This window comes from Oryctolagus cuniculus, chromosome 2 (assembly GCF_964237555.1).
Source record: "Oryctolagus cuniculus chromosome 2, mOryCun1.1, whole genome shotgun sequence".
NCBI lineage: Eukaryota > Metazoa > Chordata > Mammalia > Lagomorpha > Leporidae > Oryctolagus > Oryctolagus cuniculus.
In genome coordinates, this window is record NC_091433.1 from 175,427,238 (window position 1) to 175,447,424 (window position 20,187).

At 44.2% G+C, this 20,187-nt stretch overlaps 1 protein-coding gene across 2 annotated transcripts in view; it reads right to left on the reverse strand.

Annotated features, from left to right (window-relative positions):
* Positions 1 to 21: 21 nt before the first annotated feature.
* Positions 22 to 20,187, reverse strand: part of SPATA31H1 (SPATA31 subfamily H member 1) — a 34,903-nt gene continuing 14,737 nt past the window's right edge. For both annotated transcript variants that reach the window (XM_008254592.4, XM_051839992.2), the window contains 3 exons: positions 19,466 to 19,517; positions 19,176 to 19,271; positions 22 to 18,058 (listed from right to left, as the gene is read on the reverse strand). In XM_008254592.4, the coding sequence (XP_008252814.2) occupies positions 253 to 18,058; positions 19,176 to 19,271; positions 19,466 to 19,517 (17,954 nt within the window). In that variant the 3' untranslated portion in view covers positions 22 to 252. The remainder of the gene's footprint in view (positions 18,059 to 19,175; positions 19,272 to 19,465; positions 19,518 to 20,187) is intronic.

A 20,187-nucleotide genomic window follows, 5' to 3' on the forward strand; every position in this document is an offset into this window, starting at 1 on the left:
ACGCCACCTTGGGACCGTCCGTTCTCCACCCACCCCACGAGTGGTCTTCTAAAGGCACATAGATTTCAAGTTTGGCCCCTTTATTGATTTTAGAGAAATTACAGACCCCTTCTCACCCCCCCTCCCCTCAGGTAGAGAGAGCAGAAGCCCTTCCACGGCGGAGGGGGCAGGAAGGAAGCCAGGAAAAGGCAGGTCAGCGAAACTCGAGGGAGACAGTGAGCAACAGGGGCGATCTCTCCTCAGCGACTCATTTCAGGCCTCCAAACTTGCCCTGCTTTGAGGTTTTTCCGTGTGGCTCCTGGGAGACGTGTTTGAGCAACTCTTGACATCTTTAGACAGACTGTGCCTGGGCCTCTCCTTAGGGGAACCGTGCTGGGGTCTCTCCTTCGCGGGACTCGGAGGGATGTTCTCCGCGTGGCTGCGCCCGCTCCTCTCGGAGTGGCTGCGCCGGCTCCTGTCCGAGTGGCTGTGGCGGCTCCTCTCGGTGGGGCTGGGATACGTTCTCTCCGACTGACTGCGCCGGCTCCTCTCAGAAAGCCTGAGCTGCCTCATCGCGGGGGGAGCGTGCCGGTTCCTCCCACAGTAGCTGAATCCTCTCCTCTCGGAGGCGCTGCCAAGGCTCCCCTCTGAGGGGGCGAGGCGGCTGCTGTCTGCGGGGCAGCGGGGGCTCCTGTCTGAGGGACCGTGGCGGACCCCCTCTCGGGGACCGCGATGTCTCCTCTCGGAGGGGCTGCCTCGGCTTCTCTCCGAAGGGCTGTGAGGGCGCCTCTCCCGGGGACTGTGGTGTCTTCTCTCCGAGAGACTTTGCAGGGTTCTCTCGGAAGGACTGCGATGGTTTCTCCGACAGCGACTGCGGTGGCTGCGCTCCGAGAGACTGCGAAGGGTCCTCTCGGAGGGGCTGCGCTGGCTCCTCTCGGAGGGACTGTGTAAGTGCCCCTCGGAGCAATGTCGGGAGAGCCTCTCCCTGAAGCAGCCGCGGGGGTTGCGCTCTTGGGCTGTGGGCTTCTCCTCACAGGGTGAGACTCTCTTCCTAGGGTGACCAGGTAGGGTCCTCCCTCGAGCCTGAACTCTGCTTCCTGGTTGGGGCAAGTCCTTAGACCCCTGCCTGGTTTCGTTTCTGCAGAACCTTTTCTTTGCTCTGCTGCTACTGTCGTTTTGAACTGTATCCAGAGGCTGGATGACGGCCGTAGCCTGGAGACTGAGATCTCTTTGGGAAACTCTGGGCTCAGGCAGCTGGAGAGGGCTGGATTGGAGAGCTTGCGCTCCTTTTGGCCTTTCAGGTGAACTGCATGGATCTGTTCCTCCTGAGGGCGTGGGCTCCTGCTTAGTGGCAGCACCTGTTGGCTTTTGTGTGCCAACTGGCATCTTGTCTCTTTTGTTAGCTCTCGGTAAGTGATGGGCCCTGGCTTTTTGTTTTGGATGGCAGTTTTTGCTTGACGGCAAACTGTCTGGCATTGTCCTGTCCCCGGGCTTCTGTCCAACAAAAGCTACAATTCGGTGTGCTGTTTGGAATGCCTGCTTTAGGCCCTGAAACAGCAATTGCATGAACCTGGGTTGGGAAGATTTCTTAGATTGTCTTTTTAGAGAGGCAGAGCTTGTGTGAACTGTTCCAGTCCTCTTCCTCCTTGGAGGGGCTGGTAATTCTGCACAGGGACTTTCTGTTGTGGTTCTGCTGTTTGTGTTTTGTGTTCTAAGTCTCTTAGTGAGTCTTTTCTTGGGATACTTTGAAACAGAGGTCTTTTTGGTTCTCACTCTAACCCATTTTTCATCCTGATCGCTTTCAGAGGCACTGTCTGATAGAGAGTGAACTTGAATGAAGTCATAGTGCCCAGGGTCTCCAATGTTTCTCTTTTTTACCAGCTCTGGACTGTCACATTGCCTTCGCCTGATGTGGACTTGTACAGGAGCAGGAGACTGGGAAGACCCGGATTGGAAATCTATTGTGGGAGCAGGACTCTTGGAAGCTTGAGTATCGATTTTACCTTTCCTTTGTGATGCTGGTACAGGATTCTTTTGTGCGACAGGTCTTTCTCTTCCACAATACTTTGAGACTTGGGATCTTTTTCCAGTTCGCAACCTAAAGCCAAGATGCAACCGAATCTCTCCATGGCCTTCTGGAGTGCTTACAAGGTGGAGTTGTGGATAGATAAGCAGATAAGGCCCAAAAGTGGTCTGTAATTTATGACAGCAATTAAATCCCAAACATCGGCCACACTGTAGGCAGATAGGGTATTTTAGGACTAGACCTGAAGCTAGAGGAGGCACATTGGGGGGTATTTGACTCCTTAAGAGTTTTGCTGCTATTTTTAGCTGCAGATCTTGTAGTAATTGGAACTGCTCTGAGAAGTCAGTCTTGGCCTGGGGAAGATAACTTGGCTTTAGAGAGTGTTGAGACTCAAAAGTCCTTGTTTCTGAGTCACTCTGTGAGTTCTCGCTCTCTTCCACAGGGACAGGCTCTTCCCTTTTGTAAAATATCCTGAGGGAAGACTCTGACTTTACTGGGTCAGGAGGCTGGCCCTCTGCACATGAGATAGCCATGTGCTGAATGACTTCCTGGGATGTATCACTGAGCCTTGAGTTTGTTTTCTTTATTCCAAATCTAGTCCCAGAGTATTGTTGTATTATGGAAGATGTGGAGCCACGTGTCCACATCCTTAAGGTCATTCTTTTCTCATGACCAGGGCATAAAGTGTGCCTCTGAATGTAGGTTTTGACCACTGAAGGCTGAGAAACAGCACCAGGACCCTTCTCTAGGAGACTCTGAGAAAATTCCATCAGTTCAGCTGGAACCCCAAATAAATTCTGAACAGATTGACAGGTATCTGCAGTGACTCTTTCTGCTAAGCATGTTCGAGAACAAAGCTTCTTCTCCATAGTGGTCCCCAAGACATTCCCTAGCATTAGCATAGTAGAAAGATATTTTCTAGGTAGTCGCTGCATACAGGCATGATTCTCCCAGACATTCTGTCGTCTGCCCAGGAAAGACGAGGTAGGGCCTTTTTGACCCCCTGGTCCCCCTTGAAATGTCCTAGGTGGTGACCTCCAGCTTTGTGGTAGATGTCGGGAGAGATTCTGTAGTGAGTTCTCTAACTCCTCTAGTTGCTTCCTTTTAATTCTCTCCTTGGATATTACATCCTCTCCTGGGATCTCAGGACATGGAGTTTCCATAGAACTAGTTGTCTTATCATAGGGTTGATTATGAAGGGCTGATGGGAGGATAGGAGACTGTATCATTGTAGGATCTGTACAGGACTCTTCAGGCTGCAAAATATCTGTCCTGAAGTTTTTTATATCCAAAGTTGTTGGTACACCTAGCATCCCAGATTGCTGAAGACTTCCTAATTCAGATGTTCTGACAGAGCTTGAAATAAGTGATGTTGAAGAGCTGTGTGGGAAATTACTGAAATCATTCCCTATTTGCAACTCTTTCTCAGACATTAATTCCTCAGAGTCGCTATTCTGACACATCTGTCTTCCATCCAAATCTTCAGATTCCATGACTTTAGGATACTCAATTTTTATTCCCATAGATTTCACAGCTTGAAGCTTTTGTTCATGAGTCATTATTGTAAGCTTCTCAAGTGGAGATGTTTGTTGTGAGGTTGATTTTTCAGATTTCACTTGAATATTTGACCTTGGAGTTAATTCTACAGGTTTTACCAGTTCTTGAAAATATGGCCTTGGGAGTAAATCCAAACAATCTATTACATCAAGCCCTGATCTTAGAGCTACTCCTGTTGGTTCTACAACCTGAGGAATTGGTCCAGGTGATAATTTCTCAGATTTCACAGTTTGAAGTAATGGCCCTGGTGTTAATACAGTCTTTATGATTTGAAACCCTGTGCACTCCATTGTTTCCAAAATGTGGTGTGTTGGCTCTGTGTTTAATTTCTTAGATCTCATGTTTTGTAACCATAGCCTTGAGGTAAACTCTGAAGCTCTCACATTTTGAAGCTTTGGGGTTAACTTAACATTTTCTTCCACTTGAAGTGTTGTTTGTGGTGTTGTCACAGATTTTACAACTTGCACTGGTGGTCCATGGATCGCTTTCACAGATACAACAATTTGTGGGGGAGGAACTGATATTGTTCCTACTGATTGAGCAACTTGCTGTGCCCTTGCAGATTCTGTGACTTGATATAGTGGCTTTGGACTAACCTTTACAAATTTTATAATTTTATCCAATGGTCCTGAATGTTTCATATTTTGATTCTGTGACTGTCTTAGGCTCTTTGATACCTCTCCTTGCTGCCATGTGTCAGAGGTGAGCTCCATGGATTCTGCATGTCCCATAGCTTGACTTTCTTGCTTTGGGGGCAACTCTAAAGATTCCTCCATTTGCAGCTTCTGCTTAGAGGTCAAACTTAGAGATTCTGAGACTTGATGTCCTAACCCTAATGTTAGCCTTGAAGAGCCCAAATAATGCTGTGACCTTGGGATAAATTCTTTAGGTCCCTTCACTTGCAGCCCTGTCTCAGAAGTTAACTCTACAGCATGATATCCTAGTCCTGGTGTCATCCATGAAGTAGAATCTGGGGTATGATGAAATGACTTTGGAATCAATACTACAGATTCTTCATTTTGCCATCTTTTCTCAGATATTACCCCAGCAGGTTCTAAATCTTGAGGATAGGGCCTTGGAGCTCTCTCTGCACAATCAGTGGTTTGATTTATTGGTTTTGGAGTCATTCCAAGGAATTCTTTCCCTTGCAACCTTGGTATAGAAGTCAACCCCATAGCTTCTGGAATGTGATGTTTGCATTCTGGAGTCATCCTTTCAGATTTCACAACTTGCTGCAGTGGTCTTTTATAAAACTTCTCCAAATCCTTAACCTGAGGACATGACTGAGAGAGCAATGCCAGAGTTTCTGGAATTTGGTTGCTTTTCCCTGGGGTTAAGTCCAAGGATTTTGAGCCCTGACCCCTTAGCATCAGAGTAAGATCACCAAATTCTGGCACTTGAAGACCTAATTGTAGAGGTACACCTGAAGATTCCATGGCTTTGCCTGTAGGCTTTGGGGTCAACCTCATGGTTTTATCTATAGTTTCTAATCTTGTATGTGCCAACCCTTTTGCCATTTCTGAAGACTCTGTGGTTTCATTAATTGGTACTGAAGTCAAATTCACAGATTTAAGGACTTGATGCCTTGGCTTTGGGATCATCTCTACATATTCTACAAACTGATTTTGTGGTTTAGGGATTATTTCAGAGGATTCTGTGACTTGACAACTTTTTCTTAGAGTTTGCTCCTCAGATTTCACTCTTTGAATTGGTGGCTGTGCTAACTGCACAGACTTTACAGTTTGCTGCAGAGATACTGAAGACAATTTTACATGTTTTATGCTTTGTAATTTTGGCTCTGGAGTACACTCCGAAGATTTCACTCGCTGCTGCTGTGATTCTGCAGGCAAATCTGAGAATTTAACACTAGTCAATATTGGTCCTGGTAAGAACTTGCTGCTTGACGCTGGTGCCATCGCCTCTGATTTAACACCTTGCTGACCTGAAATCAATTCTTGGTAATTTATACCTGGCTGATGGGACCCTGGACTCAGCTCCACAGGTTTTACATTTTGAAAACATGACTTTGGTGTAACAACCACAGATTTAATACATTGTGACCTGAGGCATGATGTCAACCGTAAAGAATTCACATTTTGAGATTGTGGCCATAAGTTTGACTTTACATCTTGAGAATGTGGCTTTGATATAAACACTGTAGATTTCTCACTGATACAAGAAATCAGCTTCTTAGAATTCACATCTTGAGACTGTGGCCTTAGTTTCAACTCTAGAGATGTCAAATCTTGAAAACATGGCTTGGGTACAAACACCATAGATCCCATATTCTGCTGCCTGAGGTGCGAAGGCAACTCCTCAGAATTCACACCTGGAGGATGCGGTTCTGTATTTAACTCCACAGATTTTACTTTTTTAAAATATGGCTCTAGTACAAACAGTTCACATTTCAAGTCCTGAAGCCTAGAGCCTGGAATCAGTTTCACAGAATTTTCACCACAAAGCAATGGCTGTTTGTTCATCTCTGCAGACTTTACATCTTCAAGCAGTGGCTCTGGTAAAAACAGCACAGATTTCACATTCAACCGAGGACCCAAAGTGAACATAGGTTGCGTAACTTGCTGCTGGGACCCAAGGTGGTTCTCTATAGATTGGACTCCTTGAAAGTTTGTCCCTGGAGTTAACTCAGAGGGTTTCCCATCTTGCAAGTGTGGTCTAGAGTTGCATAGAATGGATTTTTTATTTTGAGATTCGGACCCCAGGTTCAATTCAGAGGGTTTTATCCCTTGTACTTGTGGACCTGGATTAAGCTTTATAGAATGCATGCATTGAAGTTTTGACTCTGAATTCAACTCAGAAGAATTTTTTCCTTGCTTCCGTGGGCCACATTTGAACTCCATTGGCATTGTACCTTCAGACTTTGTCCCTGGAGTCAATACATATTTTACATCTTGTAAATGATACACAGGGTTGAACACAACTGATTCTGTGCCTTGAAGCTCTGGCCCTGGACGCAACTCAGAAGATCTCATACCTTGACATTTCATCCATGAAGTCGGTTCCAAAGAATGTACACCTTGCAAGTGTGACTCAGGTTTACATCCCATGGAATTTATACAGTGTGGTTTTGGCTTTAGATTTAACTCAGAAGAATTCATATACTGCCTTGGTGGCCCAGAGTTACATTCCATAGGTTCTACATCTAGAAACTTTGGCTCTTGAGTCTGCTCAGAGCATTTCACACCTTGCAAATGTGGCCCAGGGTAGCACCCGGTAGAATTTACACACAGATGTTGTAGCTCTGGGCTGCACACAGAAGAATTCATATCTTGCAAATGTAGCTCAGGGTGGCATCCACTAGAGTTGCCACATTGATGTTGTGGCCCTGGACTGCATGCAGAAAATTTCACACCTTGCAATTGTGGCCCAGGGTGGCACCCGGTAGAATTTACACACTGATGTTGTGACCCTGGGCTGCACACAGAAGAATTCATATCTTGCAAATGTGGCTCAGGGTGGCACCCACTAGAGTTGCCACACTGATGTTGTGGCCCTGGACTGCATGCAGAAGATTTCACATCTTGCAAATGTGGCTCAGGGTGGCACCCAGTAGAATTTACACACTGATGTTGTAGCCCTGGATTGCATGTGGAGGAGATTACGCCTTGCAAGTGTGGTCCAGGTTGGCACCCACTAGAGTTGCCACATTGAAGTTGTGGCTCTGGAGTACATGCCAAAGAATTCATGCCTTGAAAATGCGGTCTGGAGTTACAACCAGTAGAATTTACACATTGACGTTGTGTCCCTGGAGTGAATGCAGAAGAATTCATGCTTTGTACACATGGCCCAGGGTTGCACCCAGTTGAGTTTACGCACTGAAGCTCTAGGCCTGAGATGGATGCAGAAGAATTAACATCTAGTAAATAGGGTCTAGGGTTGCATCCAGTAGAGTTTACACGCTGACACTGTGGCTCTGGAATGGATGCAGCAGAATTCACACCTTGCAAATGTGGTCCAAGGCAGAACACTTCAGGTTTTATTCCTTGATCTGACTTAGGGTTCAACTCAAAAGATTTTACATCTTGTAACTGTGACCCAGTGTTGAATGTCATTAAGTTTTTACACTGAATCTGTGGCCTTGGATTTAGTTCAGGTGGTTTCTCTGCTTGCAATTTAGGTACATGCTCGAATTTCAGAGGTTGATCATATTTTGTCCCTTGAAGCTTTGGCCCAGGGTGAAAGTCTAAACACCCCATACCTTGAAGCTTTGTTCCCAGGCATAACTCAAGAGATTTCACTTCTTGCAGCTGTTGCTCAGAATTGAAGTCCATAGCTTTAACACCTTGAAACTTTGTTCCTTCACATAATTCAGAAGATTTCTTTTGTTGTAAATGTGGCCCTTGATTAAACACCATACATTTTTCACTTTGAAACTCTGGCCCTTGAATACATTTACAAGATTTCTCATCTTGCTGCTGCTTTCCAGCATCGAATTCAGAAGGTAGCCTCCCATGAATCTTTGATTCCAAGGCCAAATTAGAGAGTTTTGCAACCTGCGATTCTTTGTTAAGATTGACCTCAGTAGAATCCATTGTTTGCAGGTTTGTTGACTCAGATTTGATACTATGTAACTTTGTCCCAGGATCGAATCCCATGAGTTTCATTTCTTGTTGAGGGTGGCTCTCTGGTGTCCACATAGATTTCCTATCTGGTAATTGTAGAGCTGAGTTGGACCCCATATATTTCTTATCTTGTACCTTACTTAATGTCAACGCTAAAGATGTCATGTTGTGCCACAGTGGCCCCAGCATGAATCCCAGAGGTTTTGCTTTTTGCATCTCTGACCCTGGGACCACTTCAGAAGATTTCACACTGTGCAAGGGTGGTCCAGAACTGAACTCCATAGATTTTGCATCCTGAATCTTTGTACCCAGAATCAACTTGGAATATTTAACATCTTGCAACTGTGGGCCTGAGCTAAACTCCACACACTCCCCACTTTTAAGCTTTATTTCTGGTGTTAATTCTGAGGATGTCATACTTCGTAACACTGGGCCATGGTTCACATCTTGAAGCTTTGTCCCTTGAATAAACTCAGAAGATTTTTCACTTTGTGGTTCAGAGTTGAAGTCCACTGATTTTGTATCTTGAGGTTTTGTCTTTTGTATTGCCTCAGAGGATTTCATTCCTTTAAGGTGTGTTTGAGAACTGAAATCCATAGATTTTACACCCTGGAGCTTTATGTTCATTATCTGCTCGGGAGATTTTCTGTCTTGTAACTGTGGGCTTGAATTCAGTTTCACAGATTTCATATCTGGAAGCTTCCTCCTCAGAGTCAAATCACCTTGTAACTTTGGTCTAAGTTTGAATTCTACAAAATTTCTTCTTCGAAGTTTTCTCCCTGGAATCACTGGAGAAGATCTCACACTTTGTAATTGTGGTCCAGAAGAGAAACCCATACATTTTTCATCTTTAAGCTCTATACCCACGATCAACCTAGAAGATTTCACATCTTGCAGCTGTGGACCTGAGGTGGATTCCAGCAATTTCACTTCCTGAAGCTTTGTGCTTGGCATTGACTCACAAGATTTCACATCTTGCAACCATGGCCCAGGTTTGAAGTCTGTAGATTTGACACCTCGAATCTTGATCCCCTTGATCAAATCAGGAAATGGTATACTTTTCAACTGTGAGCTGGAGCTTAACTCTGTAAATTTTGTTTCTTGATGTGTTGTCTCAGGAGTCAACTTAAAAGATGTTACACCTTGCTGCTGGAGCCCAGAGTTAAGTTCCTCAGATTTCACACCTTGAGGCTTCATCTGAAGAGCCAACTCAAGCGCTCTTATACCTTCCAAGTATAGTGGGGAGTTCAATTCTACAGCTTTATCACTGTGTAATTGTGATCCTTTGTTAAATACCCCACATTCCACTTCTGGAAGCTTTGGCCCCTGTGTAAACCCTAAAGACGTCATTCCTTGAAGCTGTGTTCCAGGGGATGACTCTAGAGGTTTAATTTCTTGCAACTGTAGTCCTGGGGTCAACTCAGGAGATGTCATATCTTGCAAAGGTAGCCCAGGTTTGAATTTCATAGATTTTATATTACAGAACTTTGATCTTGAAACCGGGTCACCTGACTTCATACTTCTCAACTGTAGCCTAGGTTTCAAATCAATTAGTTTGAATCCTTGAGGTTGATGTTCCCAGAATGATGTCAAAGGTTTAATATCTTGGAGCTTTGGCCTTGGAATCAACTCAGATGACTTCATATCTCTTAACTGTGTTGAAGGTTTCAATTGTACAGTTCTGAGACTTTGAGATTCTGAACCAAGATTTAGCACAGTTTTTGTAGCTGGGAACTCTGGTCCTGGCATACCCTGGACAGATTTCATACTTCCAAGCTGTGGCCCTTGGTTTAATTCCCCAGTTTCTGTACAATGAAGCTGTGGTTCTGAGGTCGATGCCACAATTTTCCTCTTTTGTAGCTCTGGTACTGGGGACAACTCGGGGATTTTCACATGCTGCAATTGTGGTCTACAGTTACACTCCATAAATTTTGCAGCTTGAAATTTGGGCCCCATAGTCAATTTAGATGACTTCACACTTTCCAACGCTATCAACTGCTTCAAATCTGCAGATCTGACACCTACAGATTGTGACCCAAGATTTAACCCTACAGATTTCATACCCTGGAACTCAGATCCTGGTATCCACTGAATGCATTTCATACTTCCAAGCTGTGGCCCTTGGTTTAATCCCCAAGTTTTTGTACATTGAAGCTGTGGCTCTGAAGTTGATGCCAAAATTTTCCCTTTTTGCAGCTCTGGTGCTGGGCACAACTCAGAGATTTTCACACACTGCAACTGTGGCCCACAGTTGCATTTCATAGATTTTACATCTTTAAGTTTGGATCCTACAGTCAATTCAGCTGACTTCACACTTTCTAACTGTGTTGAACACTTCAGATCTGCAGGCTTGACACTGAGAGATTGTGTCCTAGTATTGAACCCTACAGATTTTATACCTTGGAACTCAGGTGCCGATATCCACTGGACAGATTTCATACTTCCAAGCTGTGGCCCTTGGTTTAATTCCATAGTTTCTGTACATTGAAGCTGTGGCTCTGAGGTCAATGCCAAAACTTTATCTTTTTTCAGCTCTGATCCAAGAGACAAATCAGGGGTTTTCACACATGGCATCTGTGGCCCACAGTTACTCTCCACGGATTTTACGCCTTGAAGTTTGGACCCTACAGTCAATTCAGCTGACTTCATACTTTTTAACTGTGTTGAACACTTCAGATCTGCAGGCTTGACACTGAGAGACTGTGTCCCAGTATTGAACCCTACAGATTTTATACTTTGGAACTCAGGTGCCGATATCCACTGGACAGATTTCATACTTCCAAGCTGTGGCTTTTGGTTTAGTTCCACAGTTTCTGTACATTGAAGCTGTGGCTCTGAGGCTGAAGCCAAGCTTTTACCTTTTTGCAGCTCTGGTGCTGAGGACAACTCAGGAGTTTTCACACAGTGGAACTGTGGCCAGCACTTACACTCCACAGGTTTTATACCTTGAGGTTTGGACCCTACAGTGAATTCAGGTGATGTCACACTTTCTAACTGTATAGTATGTTTCAGATCTGCAGGTTTGACACATAAAGTTTGTGACCTAAGATTTGATCCTACAGATTTCACATCTTGGAACTCAAGGCCTGGTATCCACTGAATAGACTTTGTACTTCCAAGGTGTGGCTCTTGATTTAACCCTGCGGTTTTCACACCTCGAAGCTGTGGCTCTGAATTCGATGTCAACATTTTCTCTGTTTGCAGCTGTGATCCTGGGGACGTCTCAGGGGTTTTCACGCCCTGCGATTCTGGCCCACAGTTAAACTCCGTAGATTTTACATCTTGAAGTTTGTGCCCTACAGTCAATTCAGATGACTGCACACCTCCCAACTTCATGGAAGGTTTAAACTCTGCCAGTCTGACGACTCGAGATTGCGACCCAAGATCTAAGCCTACAGATTTCACCCGCTGGAACTCAGGCCCTGGTATCCACTTAATGGATTTCTTACTTCCACTCTGTGGCTCCTCATTTGATTGCACGGTTTTTATACCTTCAGTCTGTAGCTCTGAAATTAATACCAGAGGTTTCACTTGGTGCAACTGTGATCCCAGGGTCAACTTGGGGGATTTCATAGTTTGTAACTGTGGTTCACATTCAAACTCTTTAGCTTTTAAATCCTGGATATTTGGTTCTGGAGCCAACTCCAGTGATTTAATATCTCTCGATTGTAGTTCACAGCTGAGATCTACATCTTTAGATTTTGGCTCCGGAATTAACTCCAAAGACATTGCCCCTTCTGACTGAGACCCTCTATTCAATTGCTCTGAATTCACACATTTCCACTCTGGTGAGTTTGTAGATATCTGACTGTACTGTTCAGACCCAGGAGTTAAATCCATAGGTGTACTCTCTTGAAATGGTTGCATTGGGGTTAAATCCACAGATGTGGCTCCTTGAAACCCTTGATTTCTGGTTATATTCACAGACTTTACTACTTGCTTCCTTAGCCTTGAGGTCAACATCACAGATTTTTCGCATTGCAGCTGTGGATCGGGAGTGCTCTTTACAGATTTTAAACTTTGGAGCTTTAAACTTGGAGTCATCTCCACAACTTGTACATCTTGCATTTGTGACTCTGAAATCAATTCCTTAGGTTTCATGGCTTGCACTTGGGATTTAACACCTGGAAGCAATGGCTCTGGTACAAATGCTGCGTAATTCTCACTTTGCATCTCTGGCCCAAGTTTCAGTTCCACAGCTTTTGCATCTTGCAGTTGTGTACCTGGGACCAACTCCACAGTTTTCAAATCTAGAATTCTTGAACTTGGGGTCAATTCCATAGATTTCACACCTTCAAGCTTGCAATCAGGGCTAGTTTCTACAGATTTGACATCTATGTGTGATCCCAAGAGTATCTCCACAGATTTGAAACCTTCTGGCTGTGGACTCCGGGTTTTCTCCTTAGATATTGTGCTTTCCAGACATGGCCCTAGAGTTAATCCCACAGATTTCACATCTTCCAATGGTAATGCTGATGTCAGCAAATCAGATTTTAAACCTTGATGCTCTGAGCCTGGGATCAGCTTCCCAGGTTTCACACCTCCTGCCTGTGGCCCTGGGGTTAACACCATAGAGTTGATGTCTCCTAGCTTTGGTTTTGGTGTTAACTGCATAGATTTTATACCTCCTAACTTTGGTCCTGGACTTAGCACCACAGATTTCTTATTTGTTAACTGTGATTCTGTGGTAAGCTTCTCAGGTTTTAAACCTTGAAATTTTGAGACTAGGGTTATCTCTACAGATTTTGTATTATCTACCTGTGGCTCTACAGTCACCTTCTCAGATTTTAAACTTTGCAGTTTTGAGACCAGGGTCTGCTCCACAAGTTTTATAACTTTCATCTTTGATCCTTGGATCAATTCAGATTTCTTGTCTTGTAACTTTTGTCTTCTGGTCAACTCGGAATGGTTTACCTTTGGCAAATGTGGTGCAGGAATCAACTCAATAGATTCTATACCTGTTTTCCGTGGCTCTGAAATGAGTTTATAAGAAATTTTACCCGCAACGTTTGGCACTTGGTTCACCATTACAAGTTTTATACCTTTTAACAGTGACTCTGGTTCTAACAATTCCAATTTAATCCCTTGCTTCTCTGGTCTTGGGGTTGATTCAGCAGATGTTACCCCTTGCCTCTCAGGCTCTGAAGCCAACTCCAAAAATTTCACACCTTGGAGCTGTGGCCCTGAGCTTAACTCAGAAGATGTCACACCTTGAGGTTGAGTTCCTGGAGGTGTCAGATCAAAAAATTTGACATCTTGTAAGCATGGCCCTGAGTTAAGCCCAGCCTGTTTCATATCTTGAAACCCTGGAGACATCTTCACTAATTTGGAATCATGCAGGCCTAACTCTGGAGTCCCCTGCACAGAATTCACATCACAAACTATTAATCTTGGGATGTCCTCCCCAAACTTGACACCTTGAAGCTTTGGCCCTGAAGTCAATTCAGAAGATTTGATGTCTTGCAAGCCTGGTCCTGGGCTTAGTTCCACAAATCTCATACCTTCGGGTTGTGATTCTGGAATCAGCTGTTCAAATTTGATACTTTGATGCTTTGACCCTGACAATTCACTTTCTTGCATTGAGGAATCTGGGATCAATTCATCAGATTTCATGTCATGATGGGTGGGCCCTGAGATTAAATCTACAGGTTTTTCTCCTTTTAAAAGTGGCCCTGGAGATGGCTTTGAAAATCTGACACTTTGCAACTGTGGCCCTGGAGTCAGTTCACAAGATGTGAGAGTTGGCTGCCATGGGCTTAGATTTTGGAACTGTGCCCCCTTGTTCAATTCCCCCAGTAACTCACTTTGCTGTACTGACCCTGGTGTCAGTTTCTCAGATCCTACCACTCCTATTGTTGATTGTTTGATTAAATTAACATATTTTGCTTCTTGTGGCTGTGACTCTGGATCCAATTGACCAGACTTGACTCCCGGGATCTGTGCCTCTGGGGTCAAGTCCATAACATGCGGTTTTGGTTCTGTACTTAACTTTTCATAGCCTGCCATGATGGGGGATGACTCAGAGCTTGTTTCCACAGGTTTCAAATTTTGCTGTAGTGACTCTGAATTCTCATATCCCATCCCTAGTCCTAGAGTCAACTCCAGAGATCTTGTTTCTGAATATGGTGGTTCTAGAATGGTCCCCAGGCCTTTATCAACTTGAGGCAATTCCGTCCCCACAGTTTCTGTGTCATTATAGTCTGACTGGAGGGGTATCTTTGACAAATCAGTACCTTTTGAACATGGTCCTAGTTTCAGATGAACAACCATACTCTGGGACTGTGGCTGTGGGGCCAACACCTCTAATCTCACACTCTGCATCTCTAATCCTGGTATCAAATCCAGAGATTCTTTTTGTGTGTGTTGTGACTCTAAAGTCTCCCCCATCGCTTTTACAAGTTGGGGTGTTTTTTCTGAAGTGCACTGGAATGACATTGAGCTCATCTCCATAGATTCTGAAGTTTGACTTAATAGCCCTGGGGTAATTCCTGAAGACACCTGTGTCAACCCAATGGATTCTTTCACTTGGTGATGATTGTCAGAGGTCAAATTTGCTTTTGTTTCTTGATATTCTGGCTCTGAAATCATCGCTGAATATTCTGAAGCTTGATGCCATGGGGTCAGTCCTTCACATTCTATAACTTGATGATTTGATTTTGAATTCATGTCTACAGATTTTACTGCTTCAAAGTGTATCCCTGAGATCTGTTCCCCATGTCTCATCCCTTGCACCTGTGTCTCAGGAATTGCATTCCCATATTTTCCCATCTGAGGAGTGTTCACATCTTCAAACAGTAGTCCTGGGACTCCCTTCTCAGATCTCATATTTTGTAACCATGGCTTTGGGGCCAACTCTACAGATTTTCTGTCTTCTGATAGTGGTCTTAGCGTCAACTCCATAGCATTTAGACCTTGAAACTCTGATGGTAGGGCCAAATGAACATATTCCATACCTTGAATCTGTGAACTGGTGGTCAAGTCTATAGATGTCCTACTCTGCAACTGTGGTGCTGAAGCTAACCCAGCAGATTTTACAGTTTTCAGTTGTGGTCCTAGGGTCAGTTGGATAGATTTCACACCTTGAAACGGAGACGTTGGGGCTGACTGCACATATTTCCCACTTTGTAGTTGTAATGTGGGAGCTAATTCCTCCAATTTTGCACTCTCCTGTTGATGTTCTGGGGCTAAATCTACAGTTTCCACAGTTGGGATAATCTGTCTATGTTTTACCATTTGTGAATCTAAACCTGTGGTTATGTCTGTAGATTTCATACTTTGCAACTTTGGTTCCAGGGCCAGGCTCTCAGATTTTACATTTTGCAATTCTGGAGATAGCTTCAAACAATCCATAACCTCAAGTTGTGGCATTGGCTTCACCCCCATATGTTTCACACCTTGAAACAGGGATGTAGTAGTCAGTACTGGAGATTCTGTGACTTGATGTGGTAGATTTTGTCGTATTCCTATAGATTCTGTACCTTGACTTGGTGACCCTGGGATTGTCCCTAATGATTCTATTATTTGGTGCTGTGAATCTGTCAACTGTATAAATTTCCCCATGTGTACCCATGTGTCAGAGGTCAACTCTATATTTTCTATAACTTTATGCTTTAACCTTGGGCTCCTCTCTGAATATTCTAGGATTTGATGCTGCGGGGTCAATCTGGAAGGATCTATGACCTGATGAAGTTCTGGGGCTAATGCTGAAGACTCAGTGGCTTGGTGATAGGGTTGTGGAGTCACCGCCACAGAGTTTAGTTCTTGAATCTGTAACCATGGAGTCAATTCCTTAGATTCCTTGACTTGAGATATTGGCCCTGGGGTCAAATCTTGAGATTCTACAACTTGTGACTGTGGTGCTGTAATCATTTCCATGGGTGCCCACAGTGCTGTTGGAGTTGTCTTTAGAGAATGTGTAGATTGATGTGATCGCGTTATAATCATCCTTGCTGATTCCATGACTTTAGATGGTAGCTTTGGAGGTAAACCTCCAGATTCAACAGTTCCTAGTGGCGCAGTAGAAGTGGGAAAGCCAGAGTAACAAGTTAAAACATCTGGTTCAGTTGGCATTGGGGTTAGATTTTCAATTTGTGGCTGTGAAAATGGAGTCAAATCCCCAGATTCTATAGCATGTGCCTGTGCTGGTGGAGTTATCCCCATGACGTCCATGGCTTGTAATAATGCCACTGGAGTTATTTTGTAATCCATGACTTCATGTGGTGGTGTTGAAATCATTTCCAACAATTTTTTGTTCTGATATATTAGTCCTGGATTCATCTTTACTTGTTCCATTGCTTGACTATATGACCCTAAGGTCATGCTCATTGGTTCCATGACTTTATGCTGTGTCCCTGGAGACATTCCAACAGTTTCCATGACTGAATGTGGTAGCCTTGGACTCAGCTGTTCTGGTTTTATGGCTTGATGGTCCAACAATGTGTCCATCTTCTCTGACTCCATTACGTGACATTGTGGTGTCCTTGGGGTCATTCCCACTGTTTCTGTGATATGTGGATGTGATTTGTTAATCCCCATAGATCCCATGACTTGAAGCAATGCTACAGGAGTTACCTTCACATTATCTGTGACTTGATTCAACACTCCTGAGGCCTTCCTCTTTGACTCCATAACTCGGTGCTGAGGATTTGAGGTTACCTCAATGGATTCAGTGATTTGATTTGATGGTTTTGGGGTTATGCTCACTCTTTCCATGGCTTCTGTTGGTTTCACAACTTGATCTGATTCGGTTGCTTCTGGGTGTGATTCTGGAATCATCCCCATTGAATTCATGACCTGTAACAATGCCAGTGGAGTTACCCTTAAGTTATCTGTGACTTGATATGGTAGCTTTTGGGTCAACTCCACATTAGTCACTTGTGTCTTATGCTGCTGTAGCTTTTCTTCTATAAGATCTATGACCTTCTGCTCTATACTAAGCTCTAGCATGTGTTTTGGGTCCTTGTTCAATACAGTGTTTTCCTCTTCAATTATGTTTACTCCTAAACTTCTGGGAGGTGGAGTGCCCATTGACATAAATGAAGTCTTGGATTCAACAATTTGGGAGCCACCCCCATGTTGTGACTGCTTCGCTGAGATAAAGGATTGTGAAATTTTTGTTTCTGTCCTATTTAATCCAGATTCCACACCAATGTTCACATGGAGCTGAAATGATGAAAGGTCTGGGGATTTATTGTTGGTATTTTGCTCTATGCTTTGATGAATGGGCATAGATAACTTGGCTTGAGATTTTTCTGTTTCAGGAACTCCTTCTTGTACTTCAGTTAGGTAATTCAGTAATGCCCATGATTCCTTCACAGGCAGAGGTACTGTTTGTTCCCGCAAAGTACAAACTTTCCAAGACATATGTCCTTCTAGCTCCCCCCTAGCCAAAGAGGAGAGCCGGACTGGAGCCTCTCCAGGGACTTGTGGTCTCTTCTTGGAAACTGAATTTGACCCATGGTCTGATGCCAAATGCCTCTTGCTCCTTCTTGCATCTTTTATATTTTCTTGATTGCAGAGATTTAAAGGTTCAAAAATAGAGTTGATAAAAGAACTTTGAGATTGTAAGGATGAAAGAGTTGCCAAATTCTGTAAAAGTTTTGATTTTTCAGGTTCTGACAACTGAAAAGGAGGCAGGGATGTGCCTTTGTTCTTGAACATTGATGGTTGCTTTTTGGGGGAAACAGGCAAACTGTTGCTCCGGAATTGCCAGGTTTTTCCTTCAGAAAAGGCAGGAAAGTGAGAATGTCTGGAATTGATGCCTGATGATCCAGAGGAGATGCTGTGGTTGGTGGAACATTTTGCCCTTCTGCAGTCACAATAGGGTAGAACAGCCTCCTGAGCCACAAGAACGGAGGAAGTGGTAGAAGAAATCGCATCTGGTGGTTCAGGCAAACTCAGTTGCATAAGACTTGATCTGAGAAATAAAAGGAAAAAAGTTTCCATTTGTTTTAAAGTAGGAAAAGAAAAAGGAGAGTAGCCATTTTTTAAAAAGATGTATTTATTTATTTATTTATTTATTTGAATGTCAGAGTTATATATAGAGAGAGGGAGAGATACAAAGAGAGTGATCGTCTATCTACTGTCTCACTCTCCTAATGACATTACAGCCAGGGCTGGGCCGTGCCGAAGCCAGGAGCCTGCAACTCCATGTAGGTCTTCCATGCGTGTGGCAGAAGCACTTGAGCCCTTTCCCGCTGCTTTCCTAGGCACATTAGCAGGGAGATGGATTGGAGGTGAAGCAGCCACATGGGGACTCAAACCAGGATGGCGCTCATATGGGATGCCATGTTGTAGGTGGTGGCTTAACCCTCTGTGCCACAATGCAGGGCCACCAGAAAGTGGCCATTTCAAATGCAAAATATTTTTGACCTGAGGGAGAGTTGGGGAAAAAAGGTTTATTTCCCCATCATCAATTACTTATTGAAAGAGTTCCTCCTAGGGGCCACATTGTGGTATAGCAGGTTAAGCCACCGTGACACCAGTGGTTCAGGTCCTAGATGCTCCACTTCCAATCCTGCTCCCTACTAATGTGTCTGAGAAAGCAGTAGAAGAGGACCCAAGCGCTTGAGCCCCTGCCACCCATGTGCAAGATCTGGATGGAGTTCCAGGCTCCTGGCTTAAGCCTGGCCCAGCCCTAGCCACTGTGGCCCTTTGGGAAGTGAACCAGCAGATGGAAGATATTTCTCCCTACCCCATCTGTAACTCTGCCTTTCAAATCAATAAATATTAAAAAAAAAAAAAAAAAGAATTCCTTCACCAGGACAAAGGGAGGCAAACTGTTTCCATTCCACTCAGAAATTATCCTTACTACTTTGAACCTAGAACTTCTCCCACCAGCAAAACTGACTCCCTTTTCACCTTTCTCTCTCTCTCTTTCTCTCTAAGATTTTTATTTATTTATTTGAGAGGCAGAGATACAGAGAGGGAGTCGCCTTCTCTCTCTTCCTGTTTTGCTCCCTCCCTCTCTCCTTTCCTCCCTCTTGAAAGTTCTACCATTTTTAATCCACCAGCCGGAAACTACATTCCCAGACCTTGCATTTTCCAGGTGTTGGAAGATCTGTTGAAGACTTCTGTCCATTGACCAGAGTATATATTCCTGGGTCCAGCCCACAGGGAATCCTGAAACACTGGATACAACAGTTTGTCAGTCAGTGTAATTGAAGTGATATTAAAGTACAAGTAAGGAGAGCAGTAAGACAAGAGATTTAATTTGGAAAGGAGACACCTAGGGGAAGTAAAATAGAGTACCAGGCATTGTAATCCTAACTTTTACAGTTAGGATAGGCTGTCACAGAATAGGATCAAGGCAGACTTTACTCACCACGTCATGTGAGCTTCGATGCAATCCGTCATGTTTTTTTCTAACTGTGGAACTGAGAGTAGGAGTAAAGAACCTATTAGCATCATGACTATTGAGATCATGTGGTCCAACCCCCTCATTTTGCGAATAAGGAAACAAACATGGAATCATGCTCAAGATCATAAAACTGGTTAGCAGTAGAGCTCAGACTTAACCCAGGTTTCAAGTTAAAAAAAAAAAATACATGTGGGGCTGGCACTGTGGCGTAGCTGGTGAGGCCACTGCCTACAGTGCGGGCATCCCATGTGGGCTCCGGTTCAAGTCCCAGCTGCTCCACTTCTGATCTGGCTCCCTGCTGTGCCTGGGAGGGCCCCTGCACCCGCATGGGGAACACGGAGGAGGCTCCTGGCTCCTGGCTTCAGATCGGTGCAGCTGTGGCTGCTGCGGCCGACTGGGGAGTGAACCAGCAGATGGAAGACCTCTCTCTCTCTCTCTCTCTCTCTCTCTCTCTCTCTTTCTCTGCTTTTCCTTATCTCTCTGTGTAACTCTGACTTTCAAATAAATAAATAAATCTTCGAAAAAAAATTGTTATGCTGCTTTCATCAGGTAGTAAATGTCAGCCTTTGGGAAGAACAGAGGTAATCATGGGGAAAAGGAGTCAGAGTTGGAAAACAGAAGTCCTGATACATGTCTTTTCCTCCAAAGGAGTCCATCTGGTACTTATGGTGGAGAAATAAAGGTAC